Source organism: Gordionus sp. m RMFG-2023, chromosome 1, assembly GCF_954871325.1.
Source record: "Gordionus sp. m RMFG-2023 chromosome 1, tfGorSpeb1-WG-v2, whole genome shotgun sequence".
NCBI lineage: Eukaryota > Metazoa > Nematomorpha > Gordioida > Chordodea > Parachordodidae > Gordionus > Gordionus sp. m RMFG-2023.
In genome coordinates, this window is record NC_088775.1 from 60,448,573 (window position 1) to 60,468,513 (window position 19,941).

At 25.7% G+C, this 19,941-nt stretch overlaps 1 protein-coding gene across 2 annotated transcripts in view; it reads left to right on the plus strand.

The window, feature by feature from the left end:
- The window catches only part of LOC135931997 (protein farnesyltransferase/geranylgeranyltransferase type-1 subunit alpha-like), an 88,885-nt gene that overhangs the window by 39,001 nt on the left and 29,943 nt on the right, over positions 1–19,941 (plus strand). For both annotated transcript variants that reach the window (XR_010573247.1, XM_065469321.1), the window contains exons 5-6: positions 18,975–19,136; positions 19,390–19,452. Coding sequence is in view for 1 of the 2 variants with exons in the window: in XM_065469321.1 (XP_065325393.1) it covers positions 18,975–19,136; positions 19,390–19,452 (225 nt within the window). In the remaining variant the exon portion in view is untranslated. The remainder of the gene's footprint in view (positions 1–18,974; positions 19,137–19,389; positions 19,453–19,941) is intronic.

Sequence of the window (19,941 nt, forward strand, 5' to 3'; positions counted from 1 at the left end):
CATTTTTCAGCAATATTTTACAATATTTTTTAAATAATTGATAAATTTTGCCATTTAGCAATATTTTTAGTTTGTTATAATATATCGATGATTATCTGGATATTCCATCTGAAGGTTCTTCATTAGACAACTCATCTATTGAAGATGATTATGAATAGGATACACGTTCAAATTGGAAGTGAACAATGATACTGAACGAGATGTTTATGGTCGATTTGCATATCATTGAAACCATAATTATGCTATCTAGTCCAAAAAATATTCTTCACAACAAGTAGTGTTGTTAAAAAGTCGAGTTTATCCTACTCAGAGTCTCGAGTCATTACATTAGTCGAATATTTCAGATTTATTATTATTAAGATATTTTTTGTATTTTACATTTTTTTACTTTAGACTTTCATGAGTCGTGAATATAAATTTAATTATATAGTTGAGTCGACTAGAGGACGAATAGTTCTATGAACTTGAGTCGTCAATTTGAGTCAACTAGAGGACGAATATTTCAAATTAGTTATTATTATTTAAGATATTCGTTCTGTTATTTACATTTTTTTTACTTTAGACATCCAATTTGAGTCGTGAATACAAATTATATAGTTGAGTCGACTAGAGGACGAATATTTCTAACTTGAGCCGTCAACTTGAGTCGACCAGAGGACGAATATTTCAAATTAGTTATTATTAATTAAGATATTTGTTCTGTTTTTTACTTTAGACTTCCAACTTGAGTCGTGAATACAAATTATATAGTTGAGTCGACTTGAGGACGAATAGTTCTATGAACTTGAGTCGACTTAAGGACGGAGATTTTAAATTAGTTATTATTAATTTATAAAACATTTTTCTTTAACTTTCGACTTCCAACTTGAGTCGTTATACGAGTTATATACTTAAATCGACTAGAAGACGAATAGTTGTGTCGTTTTTTCAACTCAGACACAAACGGGTCGTTTTTTACGACTTCAACTCAAAGTTGTGGTTGTTTTATTCGATCCGATCCAAAATATGGGTCGTTTTTTAAAGGACGATCTAAGGTTTGGGGACTTTCTTTCACCTCACCCATTATCCTGATCATTTTTTTCGACCAAGACTTCTAGGGTTGACTCCAATAAATATTATAATAACATTTAGTAGATATTAAAATTATGGGAGGGTAAGTTATTTATAACTTCTTTTAATTATAATGCTCGGACTTACTATTATTAATGCACTGGCATTTGTCATCGTTATTTTTTTAAATAGTGATTATGCATCATAAAAAAGTGACAATTGTCATAATCGTTATTTTTGAATTTTTAAGGCAAATGGGTAAAAATATACATAGTAAACATGTTAAATTAAAATTTCAGTGAAGGTGTACCATAGAATAATGACAATTGTCAAAATTATTTTTGAATTTTTTTTAAGGAAAATGTGTAAAAATAGATATTGTAAACATGTAAATTAAAATTTCAGGGAAGATGTACCGTAGAAAGATGACAATTGATTTTAGAAAGTGCGAGTGGACCTGTTAAAAAATTTAAATGAGGCATTTTGATGAAATAAATAGTAAAGGTTTCTGAAAATGCCTTGGAAAAACTGGCACAATTCGCAAATATATTGAGCGTTAAATTACATAACGAGTTGTGTTCATTTACCAGTATATTCAAAGATTTGATAGCAGAATTATATGAAATGGATGATGATATCATATGTACAAGTGAGGAGTTAAATGAAGAAGATGGAATATCACAATATGATTTGATAATAAATGTAATAGGCGTGTATGAAATCATAACAAGTTACAATATGCACAAAAGTGCAAACATTAATTTATTTTTAACATATGAATACATTTTAATTTTGTCATTTGCGGGGTAATTGCGAGAGAACATTTAGTAAATTAAAAAATTATAAAAAATAGGCTGAGCTAATATAGACCCGAAAAATTAGACGCGTTTTTAATTAAAATTTAAAAAAATTTATAATGCATTTAAAAAAATGTTATTGTAAAAATCTTAGAAAATTTTTTTTAAATTCTCATTTTCCTACTTAAACTTGGATCCAAAACATAAAAAAATTATATTCGATTCATAACTTTATAACTTTGACGTTAATCTTCATTAAAGTTCAAAAACTCTTATTATTAAAAAAATTATATCAATAATATTTTTTTAAAAATTTTATCAAAATGTTTTTACAATAATTATGGAAAGTTATTTAACTATATAAGAATGTTTTTTCACATTATGGAAATGTGTTACAACTATAACAAATCATATTATTACTGTATTTGTGCAATTTTATATATGATTTATTTACTATTCTTTTTTTATTAAAAAATATAAATCTTTTGAACATATCAATAATATATTTAAAAAGAAAAAATTTTTTTAAAAAATAAATATTGTTAATGGTGAAAAAAACAAGAAAATTTTACTTTTTATAACTTTTTTAAAATAGCCTAAAATTTATTTTGAAAGAGATAGATTTATTTTGGGAGAAAGAAACAAGGGGAGGGATTGGTTATTATTGAGGTGTGGGGGGGGGGTTACTAAAAAATTTTAATTAATTATTTCTTATATTTTAATAATTTTTTTTGCACAATCATATTTAAAATTATTTTATATGAAAACATATTTGATTTTATAAATAAAGCAATAAAATATGTTACTTTTTTTTATTATAACTAAATAAAAATATATTTTATTAATAATTTTTTTTTGCACAATCATATTTAAAATTATTTTATATGAAAACATATTTGATTTTATAAATAAAACAATAAAATATGTTACTTTTTTTTATTATAACTAAATAAAAATATAAAATAAAATACAAATCTGATTTATTTTAAAAGTACCATGAAAACAAATAATATATTATTAAAAAGAGGAAAAAGGGAGTGTTTCGAAGAAACAGAAAATAAATTCAAATTATATTAATTATTGAAAAAATTTTCAGGCATTAATTATTTTTTTGAGATAAAAAATTATCACGATAAAAGTTTGTCTTGACATAGCTTTGGTTCATCTAAAAAAAGTCTGCAATTCACAGTACGAATAGGTTTTAAGCAGTAACCCCCCCCCCCCCCTTCCTCGCGATTTTTATAATAAACATCTTGTTAATATAAATTGTATTGCTATATTATATTAAATTGTTTTAAATCACGAACTTCCCCATTCCCAATAATTTATTCTTTCTCTATGTTGCAAGTGAGTGCAAGCTGAAGTTGTGTATAGAAAGTTGATTAATTTATTATCGATGTTAATTAGATCTCTCACTTAGAATTCTTATTATAGTGGAATCTAAATAAAGAAAGAATAAAATTTATTTAAAGAAATTAGGATAAATATATATATATATAATATAAAAAGAAAACGAATTAATGAACTTGACTATTTTATTTCGATAGTGAATAAAATATAAAATTTATAAAAAATTATAATAAAAAATTTAATGATATCGAATGGTAAAAAATTAGAGTTTTTGTACTCATAAATTAAATTATTTACAGTTATCGCTATACAAAAATATATTTAAACAATTTATAAACTAAAAAAAACTAAATATTCAAATCTCTTTTCAATTTGCTTCTTTCTGTTTATCATAAATATAATCTACCGTTAAACATGAAAATTACACAAAATAAAATTTGAATATATCGACAAATATTATAATACTAGTTGAAAACCCGTCAAGTATGACGGGAATAGAAAATTATATGAATTTTTTTTTAATACCTTTTTTTTTTAAATAAAGGAGAATCTTCTGTGAGAATTAGTTCCTTAAAATAATTTAATTATTTTATATATATTAAATAGATAAACTTTTGTTTGATTTAATTTAGCATTTTGAGGTTGAGGTAAAGAACCTAATTGAGGTTTGATATATTTAAATTTTATTTGATTACGTATTTCATGGATTCGTACCTTAAAATAAGTTAATTATATATGTAGATCTTAAATAAATAAACTTTTGTTTGGCTAGAAATATTTATCTTTTCAGGCGTCGTTGTTAAGGGAATTGTAGAAATAAAAGTGTAAGGGAATTTTGTTTTATACTTTTGCCTAAAACGGGCAGCGCATGCACGAATCATAACAGTTTTATTGGATAAGTCAATGGGAAAAGATTGATTTTTTAGTATTTTAAGGTTGAGTTAAAGAACCTAATTGAGGTTTTATATATTTAGATTTTATTTGATTAAGCATTTCATTAATAAGTTCCTTAAAATAATTTTACTTATTTTATACAATTAAATAAATAGGTAAATTTTTTTTTGCTGGAATTGTATATATTTTTATGCGTCGTTGTTAAAGGAATTTTAGAAATATAAGTGTTGGGGAAGTTTGTTTTATACTTTTGCCTAAAACGGGCAGCGCATGCACGCATCATAGTATCTTTATTTGATAAATCAGTAAATATAAATTAGTAGTTAGAGTGGTAGGTAATGAAACTAATCTAGTTTTGATATATTTGGATTTTATCTGATAACGCATTTCATTAATAGTTTTTTAAAATAATTTTATTATTTTATACAATTTAATTAATAGGTAAACTTTTGTTTGGATGGAATTAATTATTTTATTATGCGTCGTTGTTAAAGGAATTTTAGATTTTTTTTTCGACTTTTGCGTATGGGTAGCGTTTGTACTAATCAAAGTTTATTTGATGAATAAGTGGGAAAAGATTGATTTAAATTTGCATTTTGAGGCGTAGGTAATGAAACCAATTGAGGTTTGTTATTTTTAGATTTTTTTTTATGACGTAATTTATGAATATTACGCAATTTACGATCACCTTCCTTAAATAATGAAAGTTTTTATAAAAACTAATTAATAAATAAACTTTTTTTGATTTGGAAGAATTTCTAGTTTCCATTCTTCTTAAAAACCGTTAATAATCACCGTATTATTTGCAATGTTTCATTCATTCCTAGTTCCTCATTATTTCACAATTTTGCCTAATTTGGCAATATGATTATTTATTAAATAAAGAGGTCAACTAAAAATTAAATTAAAATTGCTAAGTTTATTTGTAAAGGTAAATATTTTACTGTGAAGGTAACAATGATGGGATTCTTAAATTTTTCCACTATTATATGGTATTTTAATTTTAATTGGCTAAATATAAGATATCTTTATTTGTTGAATTGATAATTTAATAATTACTTGGATTAGTTGTTTGAGCATTTTTATTCCATAAATTTGAACAGTAATTGAGATAATTATTTTTTAAATAATTTAGTCATATACTATATTTTGAGTATATAATTTTTTAATAGCCTTGTAATTTTTAAGGATATAAAGACTTTGTAACTTTTGTTCGTGACAATAATTATTTCAATGCCCAAAAATTCCATTGTACATATCGAAGAAGGATTATAATAGTTAAAATTAAATTAAAATTATTTCGGTTATTTGTAAAGAAAAATATTTTACTTGAGAGGGTTAGATTGAGGGGAATCATAAATATTTTCACTATTATACGAATTTTTTCTTTAAATTTAGTTTTTAATTGGCTAAAATAATATATCTTTAAATGTTGAATTGATATTTTGATAATTACTTGCGTTGGTTATTTGAGCATTTAAATTCCAATAAATTGGAAGCTTAAATGATATGATTATTTATTAAATAATAGGGGTCAACTAAAAATTAAATTAAAATTATTAAGTTTATTTGTAAATATTTTACTTGATAGGGTTAGATTGAAGGGAATTATAAATATTTTCACTATTATACGGATTATTTCTTTAAGTTTAGTTTTTATTTGGCTAAATATAATAAATCCTTAATTGTTGCATTGATATTTTAATAATTACTTGGGTTGGTTATTTGAGCATTTTAATTCCAATAAATTTGAATGTAAATTTATATGATTAAATTAAAATGATTATTTATTAAATAATAGGGGTCAACTAAAAATCATTAAATTTATTTGTAAAGATAAATATTTTATTTGATAGGGTTAGATTGAAGGGTAAAAAAAGTTTTTTTTAAATACCCGGCCAGGCATAAAAAATTTTTAAAGGTCAGGCCATATATTTTGTAAATCTATTAGCTATAAAAATTAAGGCCAGGCCAATAATAATTTTTTTATAAAAAGCTGGATCGGCCATACAAATAGTATCTCTGCAGGTCTCTGATATAAAGGTTAATTATATCAAAAAGAAGGGAATAGGAAAAAAACCTTAAAAGAACCCTTTGGAAAAAAACCACCAAAAAAACCCCATGGAAAAAAAATTAGAGGATGCTTTTACCATTTGTGTCAAAGTACCCATAGAAAAATTCAGAAGCTAGGTAAGGAAAGCCAATTAAGCTTCTGTGGCATGATGAAAGGTTTAGCATTTCCTTTATGTAATATGATGGCCAATGCAATGACATTCCTGAGATCGGTTAATCCGATGGTAAGGTTATTCTTGATTACGTTTTTCAAATTTGGTAAGGAATAAACACCCATCAATCTTGGAATTGATTAAAAAAATAAAATGTGAGGTGGCTAACGATGAAACCAAACTTGAAGGATGGAGTGTAGTTAGTTGGACACCGAAAACGAAATCGCAGAGTAATAATACCCAGATTCGGTTAAAGAAACTTTGCAAGGAATACTGTGATGGGGTGTGAAGCCTTCTAGATTTTATAATAGCGATTTTCTTCAATATTCGATGTCAACCCATATAATTATTATTCTAAATTATTAAATTTGTATATACATAATCATGATTTACCAATAAAATATATATATTTTATTACAAAATTTTGTCAAATTAAGTCTACTTAATATCATAATTAGGATATTTTACTATAGCAAATAATTTTTATGAAAATAAAAAATACATGGGTTATTTTACTGGGGTATTTATTCCCAGTACCAATTTGAATATATTTTATCTTTATGCATTTTTTATGGAAGGTATATGAGTCATCTTTAAATAATGAATTAGGGCCTAAAAAAATTAGCATATTAATAAATTATATTTTTATAATATTTTTTTTATAAAATACTAATTTGTCTATACCTTATAAATATGAGTATATCTATTATAATCCAAATAAAAATATACCTATATTATTAGGTCTTAAGTAAATTCTATAAATATGAATTTTAAAAAATCTGGGGTTTTTTCCTGGATTCCAATCAGAGAGGCACCAATATAACCTTTTATGCTATATCAGTGGATAAAAAAATAATATTTTTATTATAAGATACACTTATTCTTCTTTTTAACAAAAATATTTGTTGATTATTAATTTAAGTCATAAAAATGCCTTACAATATTAATAAAAATTATAGTCATTTATAGTGTTGTGCAGATTTAATTCAAATATTTTTTAATTTATATATAAATAAAATTATTTGACTTGCAAAAAATTTAATGATTCTTTTTAATGTAAATCAATTTATATTTTTTAAATGTTTTATAAAATAGTATAAAAAATAAATTTTATTATCAAACATGATGTTAATAAGAAAAAACAAAGAAGGATTATAATAGTTAAACTTAAATTAAAATTATTTAGGTTATTTGTAAAGAAAAATATTTTACTTGAGAGGGTTAGATTGAGGGGAATCATAAATATTTTCACTATTATACGGATTTTTCCTTTAAATTTAGTTTTTAATTGGCTAAAATAATATATCTTTAGAATTGATATTTTGATAATTACTTGCGTTGGTTATTTGAGCATTTAAATTCCAATAAATTGGAAACTTAAATGATATGATTATTTATTAAATAATAGGGGCCAACTAAAAATTAAATTAAAATTATTAAGTTTATTTGTAAAGATAAATATTCTACTTGATAGGGTTAGATTGAAGGGAATTATAAATATTTTCTATATTATACGGATTATTTCTTTAAATTTAGTTTTTATTTGGCTAAATATAATAAATCCTTAATTGTTGCATTGATATTTTAATAATTATGGTTATTTGATCATTTTAATTCCAATAAATATGAATGTAAATCTTCTTAAAAATATAAAAAGGTTGTGATCTTCTTAAAAATCATTAAAAGAACGTTAATTAAAAATGGTTGATTATTAATTAATAAAACAAAGAAAATAAATTTAAACCATTAAAATAGATAGAAAATAAATTTAAACTAATAAAATAAAACCTTAATAAACCAATAAAAATAAAGATTAATTAGCCAATAAAAATATAAAATAATAGCAAAATAATAAAGTATATAAGAAAGATTATATTACAAAATTTAATATAGAAGGTGGTTGAGCGGGAAGAACGCTTGCCTTTAAATCGTTAAGTCATGGGTTCGAATCCCGTTGTATACAAAAAATTTTCTTAAAATTTAACATCAGAGAAATATAGTCTCCATCGATTTATTTAACAATAAGAAGATAGGAAAGTTGATAGGAAAAATAAAAATTAACATTAAGAAGATAGGAAAGTTGATGAGAAAAATAAAAATTAACATTAAGGATATACGAAAACGTTCAATATAGATAATTAAACGTACTTATAATAAGAAAAATTTGAATATATCGATAAGTATTATAATATAATTAAACGAACTCATAACAAGAAATATTTGCATAAATAAAACAATATTGTCTAACTATCTACATAATCACGACACCTTCCTCCTTAAATTTGTCCTTCCTATTCTATTGACTCTTCAGCTAAATTCCCTTTAATAACCTCTTCTTAAATGGGCCGGGATACTACCGAACTGTCATTAGCTACATATAGTGACAGGCAAACTCGCATTTTCCCTGTCAGCTATTCTTGACAGCAACACACCGTAACGATTCTGAGCTTCTTCCCTAGCCGCGTCTAACCATCTTCTGGATTCCACCGTCCCGTCTATTTCTCTAATTTCTATTTTAATGTATTTATTCCCAATTCTAAAATACGACGCCATATATAAACGAATTTAATTATACATGTATAACAATATATATATATCACCCTCACTATTATTATAATCCTAACTCATGATATCTCTCTCAATTGCAACTTTATTGGCTTGTTACTGTATATGATTATCATAATGTCCTTCAACATCATTTAAAATCAAGATTCTCATAATTGTCACTTGTTACCACAAACGAATCGACTATGTTTATCGACAATTTTAAAATTTCCACAGTTATGATTCTCATAATTTAACCAGAGTTGTTTAACAACAACTCAATCATGTATATCATCAACATTTAAAATCAAGATTCTCATAATTGTCACTTGTTACCACCAACAAATCGATTATGTTTAACAACAATCATAAAATTTCTACAGTTATGATTCTCATAATTTAACCATAGTTGTTTAACAACAACTCAATCATGTATATCATCAACATTTAAAATCAAGATTCTCATAATTGTCACTTGTTACCACAAACAAAACGATTATGTTTATCAACAATTTTAAAATTTCCACAGTTTTGATTCTCATAATTTAACCAGAGTTGTTTAACCTCACTTATGTATATCATCAACATTTAAAATCAAGATTCATAATTGTCACTTGTTACCACAGACAAATCGATTATGTTTATCTTCCATTTTAAAATTTCCACGTTTAATAATTGCCCCTCTAGGTCTTAATTGTTTAATATGTCTGAAACATACTCCGGCTTGTCCTTCAATTTCTACTTCTACCTTTCTTCCTATATTTCTTCTTACTATACCTTTCCCCCATTTAATTGGACCATCAAAAAGTAGTATTCAAACTAAGCTACCAACCTTAAATTTCTCACAATAAGAAATATCCTTTTGCTTTACTTTTTCTTTCAAAAAATATAATTCAGTTCTTGTTTTTCTACCTAAAAACATCTCTGCTGGAGAAGTCCCCTTGCTAGTCTTAGTATTGTTATATGCTAATAATAATAACCACCATTTTCCCTCTCCATATTTTTCTTTTTTTAACGATAGCTACCATTCGTTCAGCTTGTCCATTACTTCTTAGATAATGTGGTGGAGATAATAAATGTTCAATCTTCCATCTATCACAAAACTTATCAAATGCTCTACCTCTGAACGCTGGACAACCATCAGATACTAATGTCTTCATTAATCCATATTTACTTACAAAATCTTTTAACTTATTCAACGCTACTTTTGTAGATAGGCCAAATACCTGTTGACAATCTATCTATTTTGAACCAGCATCTACCATAATAAAGTACTTTTTCCTTTCAAATTCTAAAAAATCTACGTGTATTCTTTCACATGGCACATTTGTCTCTGGTCATTTATCTTCCTTATTTTTTGCCGGTAAATTAGCACACATATTACATGTTTCACAGCTCTTAGCTAATTCTTCTATTTCCTTATTCATTCTTGGCCACCAAATATATTCTGTTGCTTTATTCTTCATTCTTTCTATACCTTGATGTCCTGTATGTACCGCTGTTAAAAGGTCTCTTCTTAACTTACTTGGTATCACTAAGCGATATCCTCTCATTAAATAATTGTCTTCTATATTCAATTCACTCTTAATGTTTTTAAAGGACTGATCTTCATCTTTCCATTCTTTATCTCCCTTCAGACAAGCTCTAATTCGTTAATTCTTCATCTTGTTGAGAAATCTTAGCTACCAGCTCTAAAGTGCCTTTCTCTTGTATCTATCTTTAAGGCTCTTATAACATTACTATTAAGTCCCTCTGCTTCACTATATTCTAAACTATATATCATTGGCTCTTTGTCATCAAAGTCCTTATCAAACAATCTCGATAAAATATCTGGTAAACAATTCTGTTTACCTGCTCTGAATCTTATTTCAAAATCAAAATTCCCTACCAATATAAGCCATTTCTGTAGCCTTGGTGAAATCATCAACTCCTTATTATTTTTCTTAAAGAGCCCTACTCAAGGTTTGTGATCAGTATATAACAAAAATCTTCGGCCTAACAAATACTCTCTACATTTGGTCAAACCAAACTTGACAGTTAATGCTTCCTTCTCTATTGTTGAATAATTCTTCTCAGTATTGCTATTGACACAAATAAGATAGGCTTTTCTATATTGTCAACTATTTGTAATAAAATTCCTCCTATACCTTCATTAGAAGCGTCTACTGCAAGAACAATATCTAATTTCTCATCGAAGCAATTTAGTATAGGTTTACTTATCATCTTTATCTTCAATCTTTCAAAACTTTCTTTTTGGGCTGTTCCCCATTCAAACTTATTATTTTTCTTCAATACATTATATAATGGTGTAGCAATTTCAGCAAAATCTTGTATAAAACGATGATAATAATTCGTAGCCCCTAAAAACTACTGTAATTCAGATTTATTATTTGGCGCTCTCATATTCACTATCTTGTCTATATTCTTCGAAATTGGAGTAATTTTATTTCCTTTAATAAAATGACCTAAATACCTTATTCCTCGTACTCCAAAAACGCTTTTCTTCATATTAGCTCTTAAGTCATTTTCTAATATTATATCTAATACTTTAACTAATCTAGTATTATGTTCTTCTTCGGTTCTACCTGATATTAAAACATCATCTAAATAAAACATTCCATCTAAACCTTGAAATAAAGAAGCCATCGTTCTTTGAAATATCGCAGCTGAAACTTTCAATCCAAACGGTAAACGACAGAAAGCAAATAATCCTCTAATAGTTAACAATCTACTTGTTTTCTCATTCACTTTAATCTGTAAATATGCATTCGAGAAATCTATCTTCGAAAAAAAAGTAGCTCCTCTCAGGTTCGCTAATAACTGTTCTATCCTCGGTAATGGATAACTAACTGTGATAATCCATGGATTTAACGAAACTCTATAATCTATGCATAGTCTTAAACTATTATCTGCTTTGGACTAACGGTGTCGCCCAGTCGCTATGCACTATAGGTCGTATTATACCTTTCTTCAACCAATTATTTAATTCCTTATCAACCTCATCTATCCAAGAAAACGGTAATCTTCTTACTCCGCAAAATTTAGGCTGGTAGTCTCTTAATAATCTTAAATCTACTTCAACATCTTTTAGCGTACCTAACTCCTCTTTAAAAACCTCCATGTATTGATCTAAAATTATACTTATTTCATGGCTGCATTTATCTTCAACAATCTCTTCCTGTTCTGTTATCTTCTTAATTCTCTGCTTGCAGATTTCAACTGGTGTTGCCTCAATAGAATTTATACCTCTAGAACTATTATTTTCTTCGTCTCTATATTCAATTAAAAACTCCGGAGTTCGATTTCTAAGTTTATCGAGAACTACATCTTGTTTATCTACTATATTATGCAACTTAAGTTTATCGAAATCACTCTCTATCGTTTCCTTATTTTCATCATTCATTCTCAAGATATTTTCAATAAAGACCGGGTCTAATATTTTTATATCTCCCCAACCTAAAATTGGCTCAATATTCAAAGTAGTTATCCATAAAGTTATACCTCTATTAATTCCAGGTAATCTTCTGTAATAACCTAAAATTTTCACTACGCTACCATCTAATTGTTTGGCTCTTATCTTTTTTATAACAAATTCTTTTCCTGGCCAAAATTTATTAAAATCCTTTATACTCATCAAACTAATTTCTGCTCCTGTATCTAATAAAAAACATATTTCAGCTCCCTCAATCTTTATCTTTATTCTCGGGCATCTATTTTTCATTAAAAAATCCTCTAATTCAACCTTTCGTACGTCTACCAAAGTTGCATCTTTCGATTTATATATATCAAAATTTCTCCTCTCTATCTTTATGTCTCTCATTTTATCTCTACTTCTCTTAATACCTGATTTATAATTAACAAAATTAAAAAATTTATTATTATCACCAAAATTATCATAAAAATAATCAATAAAATTATCATTCAAAATATTATTAAAATTATCATTCAAATTATCATTACAATTAACATTTCCTTCTACTAGTCATTTCTTACATCTCTCTTGTGTGTGTCCATCTTGACCACACGTATTATATCTTAATATCAAATTGTCTAATCTGCATCTAATAGCTACATGGCCATTCTTGCCACATCTCGCGCATTTTAAATCTTTCGTTAAATCACATTGTCGCGACATATGACCCGGCTGGCCCCAACTAAAACAAATTATTTGTCTATAATTATCTGTCCGTCTGTAATTATCTATATTTATCTTCTTCTCTACATCTCTCAATATATTCTTTACCTTTTCTAATTCTTTCTCTATCTTAATATATGCTGTACTTCTCCCTATGATTAAACCTAATGTAAAAACTAAAATCATAACCACAAAAACTATTAAAATTATATTTTCTAAAAATAAATTCCAAATACTCATCTGATTAATATACATTATAACGTGCTTAATAAATATCTAATTAAAAAAATTTAAAAATCCTACCAAAATTAATTAAATATAAAACAATTATTAATATTATAATTAAAAAGTAAAATAAATATATCATGAATATAATTTCTTTTACCTTAAATATCCTGGTATAAATTAGATTGAATTTTCTTAACGCTTTAGTTCCCCGAAATATTATGTAATGGTTTAATTATTAGACTGATGATCTAAGGTACAGGGTTCGACTTTTTTCTTCGGCACCAATTGTTGCGTGAGTGCAAGCTTGAGTTGAAGTTGTGTATAGAAAGTTGATTAATTTATTATCGATGTTAATTAGATCTCTCACTTAGAATTCTTATTATAGTGGAATCTAAATAAAGAAAGAATAAAATATATTTAAATAAATTAGGATAAATATATATATAATATAAAAAGAAAACGAATTAATGAACTTGACTATTTTATATCGATAGTGAATAAAATATAAAATTTAGAAAAAATTATATAAAAAATTTAATTATATCGAATGGTAAAAAATTAGAGTTTTTATACTCATAAATTAAATTATTTACAGTTATCGCTATTCAAAAATATATTTAAACAATTTATAAACTAAAAAAAACTAAATATTCAAATCTCTTTTCAATTTGCTTCTTTCTGTTTATCATAAATATAATCTACCGTTAAACATGAAAATTACACAAAATAAAATTTGAATATATCGACAAATATTATAATATAATTAAACGTACTTATAAGAAAAATTTGAATATATCGATAAGTATTATAATATAATTAAACGAACTCATAACAAGAAATATTTGCATAAATAAAATAATATTGTCTAACTATCTACATAATCACGACAGTCGACAAAAGTATCTAATTTCAAATCTTCGTCTTCTGGTCGACGACTCAAGTTCATAGAACTATTCGTCCGCTAGTCGACGACTCAAATTCATAGAACTATTCGTCCGCTAGTCGACGACTCAAGTTCATAGAACTATTCTTCCCCTAGTCGACGACTCATGTTCATTGAACTATTCGTCCTCTAATCGACTAGTATATTATATTTCGTATAATGACTCAAGTTGGAAATCTTAAGTTAAAAATAAAAAACAAATGTTTTATTAATAATAACTAATTTAAAATCTTCGTCCTTTAGTACTCAAGTTCATGGAACTATTCGTCCACTAGTCGACGAGTCAAGTTCATAGAACTATTCGTCCTCTAGTCGACGACTTAAGTTCATAGAACTATTCGTACTCTAGTCGACGACTCAAGTTCATAGAAGTATTCGTACTCTAGTCGACGACTCAAGTTCATAAAACTATTCGTCCTCTAGTCAAAGACTCATGTTCATAGAACTATTCGTTCTCTAGTCAAAGACTCAAGTTCATAGAACTATTCGTCCTCTAGTCGACGACTCAAGTTCATAGAACTATTCGTCCGCTAGTCGACGACTCAAGTTCATAGAACTATTCGTCCTCTAATCGACTCTAGTATATTATATTTCGTATAACGACTCAAGTTGGAAATCTTAAGTTATAAAATCTTCGTCCTTTAGTACTCATGTTCATGGAACTATTCGTCCACTAGTCGACGAGTCAAGTTCATAGAACTATTTGTCCTCTAGTCGACGATTCAAGTTCATAGAACTATTCGTCCTCTAGTCGACGACTCAAGTTCATAGAACTATTCGTCCTCTAGTCGACGACTCAAATTCATAGAACTATTCTTCCTCTAGTCGACGGTTCAAGTTCATAGAACTATTCGTCCTCTAGTCGATTAACAAGCATTAGAATTTGATAAAATTCGGGTCCAATATCATCTTTAAAAACTGACGAAAATTATTAATGATTCTCTAATCAATACAAATACATTCAATACCAATTTATATGCCCAACAAAAAAATATTAAATATCAACTAACAACTCTTACTGAAATAAGAAAATTTTTATGTCTTCACATAATTCTTGGAATTAAAACGATGGCGAATTACAATAATTATCTGAGTTCTAAACCAGAATTCCATTAAAATTTTGTTTCATCCATAAAAACGTTATATGGGCCACAGCCATATAAATGACAATATCTTAGAACTATCGAGAAGTGATAATTTTGATAAATTATACAAAATAAGGCCATTAATTGATAATATCCATTTCTCTTGCTTAAAATATTTTCTTCCTGTTTTAAATATCAACTATTTAACCAGATTAATGGGACTATATTAATTTATAAAAACAAATTATTAAAAAAATACAAAAGCAAAAGAATATATAAAAAAATTAATACTAAATTATAAATTTTTTTTCAACTTTTATATAACATCACATTTGCACTCAACAATATTAGTTCTCACCGCAGAAATAATAATAATCGTTTATTCAAATAAATTCATCAAAATTACATATTCAAATTTTTTCTTTCTCCTTCACTTCCACACTTCCTTCGGAATATCATGCAATTGACGAAGGAATGATTAGGTCAAATGCCATATAGGATTTAATCAATATCTGCCTAAGAAACCCATGAAACGCTGTTTCAAGATTATGTTTGAATTTTGTCATTTAATTCGAATAAACTATTATTTTTGGGCTTGGATGAAATGTGATAATTTCGGATATATTAATTATTTTGATATCTATATTGGGAAAGATAAAGAGGTTTAAAGTGTTCTTGGTTTTAATGTCGCAACAAAATTTTGTGAAGGACTTGAATCATAAAAAAAAATTGATAATTATTTTACCAGCTATATTCTAATGCCCATTTAAAAAACAAAGGTACATATGTTACTGGAACACTAAACAAAAATAGGAGATACTTGCCCATGAAGAATATGGAAACAAAATTAATATGAGGTGAGTTTGATTAGAGAAGTGCCATATTACGATAAGTGTAATTAAATGGCGAGATCGAGACATTTATAATGCCCAATTATATTGATACGATATCACAGGATACTGTGAAGAGAAAAATAAAATTGGGAAGTATTTAGCGTAAAATGTCCAAAGATGATAAAGAAATATAAGGAATTTTTATGGTCTGTTGACCATTTAAAGTCTTTACATGAAATTGCCAATATTCTTTTGACGGATAGATGGGGCCATTATAAATTCATTCATAATCTACAAAATTCTTACAGCCATAAACTCTCATCGAAAGAATTCCCAAGCCAAATAATTTCTAACGAATTGGCAAACTGCAAAAATGTTGATAGGGGTGATAATATTCAGAATGATAAATTATATATCAATGCAAAGAAAAAAATAATAAGCTTTATATCCTTCCAGAAATTAGACTAAAAACTCAGATCATTAACCTCAGAAATGAACATCCCAGAGGTGTACCTTACAAAGTTAAATCTCGGTAGAACAAGATGGTCGTGCAAATTATGCAACATATCACTATGTATAAATAGAAATAGAAACCGTTTCGAATGTTTCCATAAAATATCAATTATATAAATTTTAAACCACCAGAGAGCGCCTCAAATTTAAATTAAAATTTTTTTTGGGCGTAATGAATCAATAAAATAAATATAATAAATACGTTGCATCATATTAATTTTATGAGGGAACTTATAGGGTTAACATTTTCATAACTTCTCTTCCAGAATTTAGACGATTTTAAAAAAAAATAATTTAACTTGATATTCCTCCTAAATCAAATTTTTTTTATATAAAAGAACGTTATTTATATCTAGAATACTACTACCATATCTTCTTATATTAATATATAAATAACTTGTGTATTTTCTTACCCTTTTTTTAGAATTTCCGATCTTGGGTCTATGATAAATAGTTCATAATTCAGCACCAATTGTTAATTAAATTAAAGTACCTATAAATAAAAATAATTAATAATTGGAAGTTCATCTCAATTTATTTCATAGTATAAAAAAATTAAAAGAAGCCATACCAAAGTTATAAATTAAAAAAATATAAAGTTAAAAAATTGAAAAATTTAAAGTGGACGTTATATACTAATAATGATCTTGGGAATAAAATAATATTTTACAACTAAATATAAAAATATATTCAACAAATACTCATAAATTATAATGAATTACAATATAAATTATAATAAAACAAATATGTAAATTATCTAAAAAAAAGTATATTTCACAATTTACAATATTCAAAATATCTTTATATTATCTTTCATTTGATACCCATGTCATTATTCTATAATAGCTTTCGTGACCATTTCGGCATATTATAAAATGCTTGCTCTCATTCCTCTTTCTTTGACCTTGACTCGAGGGCATAGATTAATAAAACTCAAAAATTCTTTTGATTAGAATTAATTTGATATATATAGAAATTACAGGCCTTGACCCCCTAATGCATAATTTCGCCTCAAAAAATGTGCAAATAATATAAGTTATAATAAACACTTAAGCTAACTAAATACTCTTAAAATAAAATAGCAAAAATTGCTGAGTGATTTAATATTTCTTAGTAAATCAAAATTTTTAGCAAAATTGTCTTAGATTATAAGAAAAAAATTTGTGAAAAACAGTAAAAATTCATAGCTTTATGTATTTTTTAATTCTGAGCAATTGAAGGAAAAAATTCAAAGCGTTTCAGTTTTTATTCTGAACGAAATAATATAAGTCATAACATAATAGTTTTAAAAAATATACCACCTAGAGATAAATATGCTAAAGAAAAGACAGATAAAACAATAAAAAAAATATTTTGTAAATTTTTTTAAATTACATTATTTAATATTTTTAAAATAAAACCTATATGAACATAATTAAACCTATTTATAGATTTATAAAGGGTCGGGTTAGCTCCTTTTTTTTAAAATAAATAGTTCGATTCTGTTCGACACTCAATTTATATTAAATATAATTAAGCTTTGAATATAAAAGAATTTAAAATTTTTCATAGGCTTGAATCCATTCTTGTTAGATATATAATTTATAATCAACGTCTGGCTGAACCGAGCCCGATAAAATGTTTGTCAGGGGTCCGCCACTCAAGTTCGGTTTTGTCATACTCCAATAGATTCGTGCAGGGCTCTGATATATTCCAATTATTTACTCAAAATTTTTTCGAAAATTTAATTGAAACATATATTATGATTGACTTGCCCAACTTAGAAACCGAATTAAAAATTTAAATGAGGTTCAATCTGTTCTATGAAAATAATTGGATCTTAAGTCTATTCTTATAATCTATTATGTTTTATCATATTCATTTATCAAATTTTTATATTTTTCACAATTATTTTTAATATTCTTTTTAAAATTTATTGAAACAATATAACTTTTTTATATATAGATTTAATTATAAAAATAAGGTATATGGGAGACTGGGACATTCCTTCAGGTGTTTTTTAACGATAAATATATTATTTGGAATTATACAATTAATATAATTCCACGGAAAGCTTATCATTAATCTTCAAGATCTATATGCTAGACCCTTTAACCTCTACATCTTTAAATGATAAATTAATAATTAAACATTTTACCCAAAAAAAGATGAATAACGTTGTTTATAAATAATTTAGCCAAAAAAAAACATTGCTTTTTTATTAGATTAGTAAACTTGGCGTTTAGTCCCTCGGTCAGATATATTTTAGATTGACTCTTTTTATATGGAATATTGTGATTTATTTTATATTTGAGGGATCCGGTAAATTTTTTATATAATTTGTCGATCATATAATATAGTAACATTTTTATTTACAAATAATTTTTATTATAAATAGGCAATGGGTGATTAAAAATTTTAATATGTGGCAAGGTGAACTGGAATACACTGCTCAAATGATCAAAGATGATGTTAGGAATAATTCAGCTTGGAATCATCGATATTTTGTTATCAAGAATACTACTGGGTTCTTAACCGACATTCTCATCAAGGAAATTGAGTTTAAAAAATTTTTTTAACAATAAATATATGATAAAATTTATTATAAAAATGTGATTTTTAAATATAATAAATCTTTTATCTTATCAATTAGGCATGATTAAATTATTTTTAACAATGTTTAGTTTTTACAGATTTCTGAACATACGAATCTTTTAAATTATCCTTTTTTGAATATATTAGGAAATTTAAATAGTATTCTTAAAAAAATATTCATTCGATTATATTTTATATACCTTTTTAAATATATATAGTTTCACCAAAAATATGATAACAAAAGTTGTAGAGAATGAAAGCTCGTGGAACTATCTTAGAGGGTAGATTTTAAACTTTACATTTTTTCATGATATATTATTCATATTAAAGAGGTATACCTTCATATTTTAATTTAAATACATGAAAAAGTGTATTTTAAACATTTTACAAATATTTACTTGAAAAAATCTAATTTTAAAATACATATATAATTGCGCGGTTGCTTAGTTATGGATTATAAAATATGCCTAAGTTGAGGATTACTATTAGTAGCGCTTTAAATATTACTAAAAAAATTGAACGCGTTCAACATTCATCAAAAATCGAACGCATTCAACGTTCACCTTTAAAAAATGGGCGTTCACGTTCGTTTAAAACTTTATGATAAATTAATTTGTTTACAATTTCATTTAATACTTAATTAATACAAATAAATGCCTAATATTTGTTAAATTAGCCATGTTTAAAATTAATAGTTTTATTTTGATACATATAAATACAATCTAATATAATTTTTGTGAACACATGTATATAAATATGAAGTAATAAAT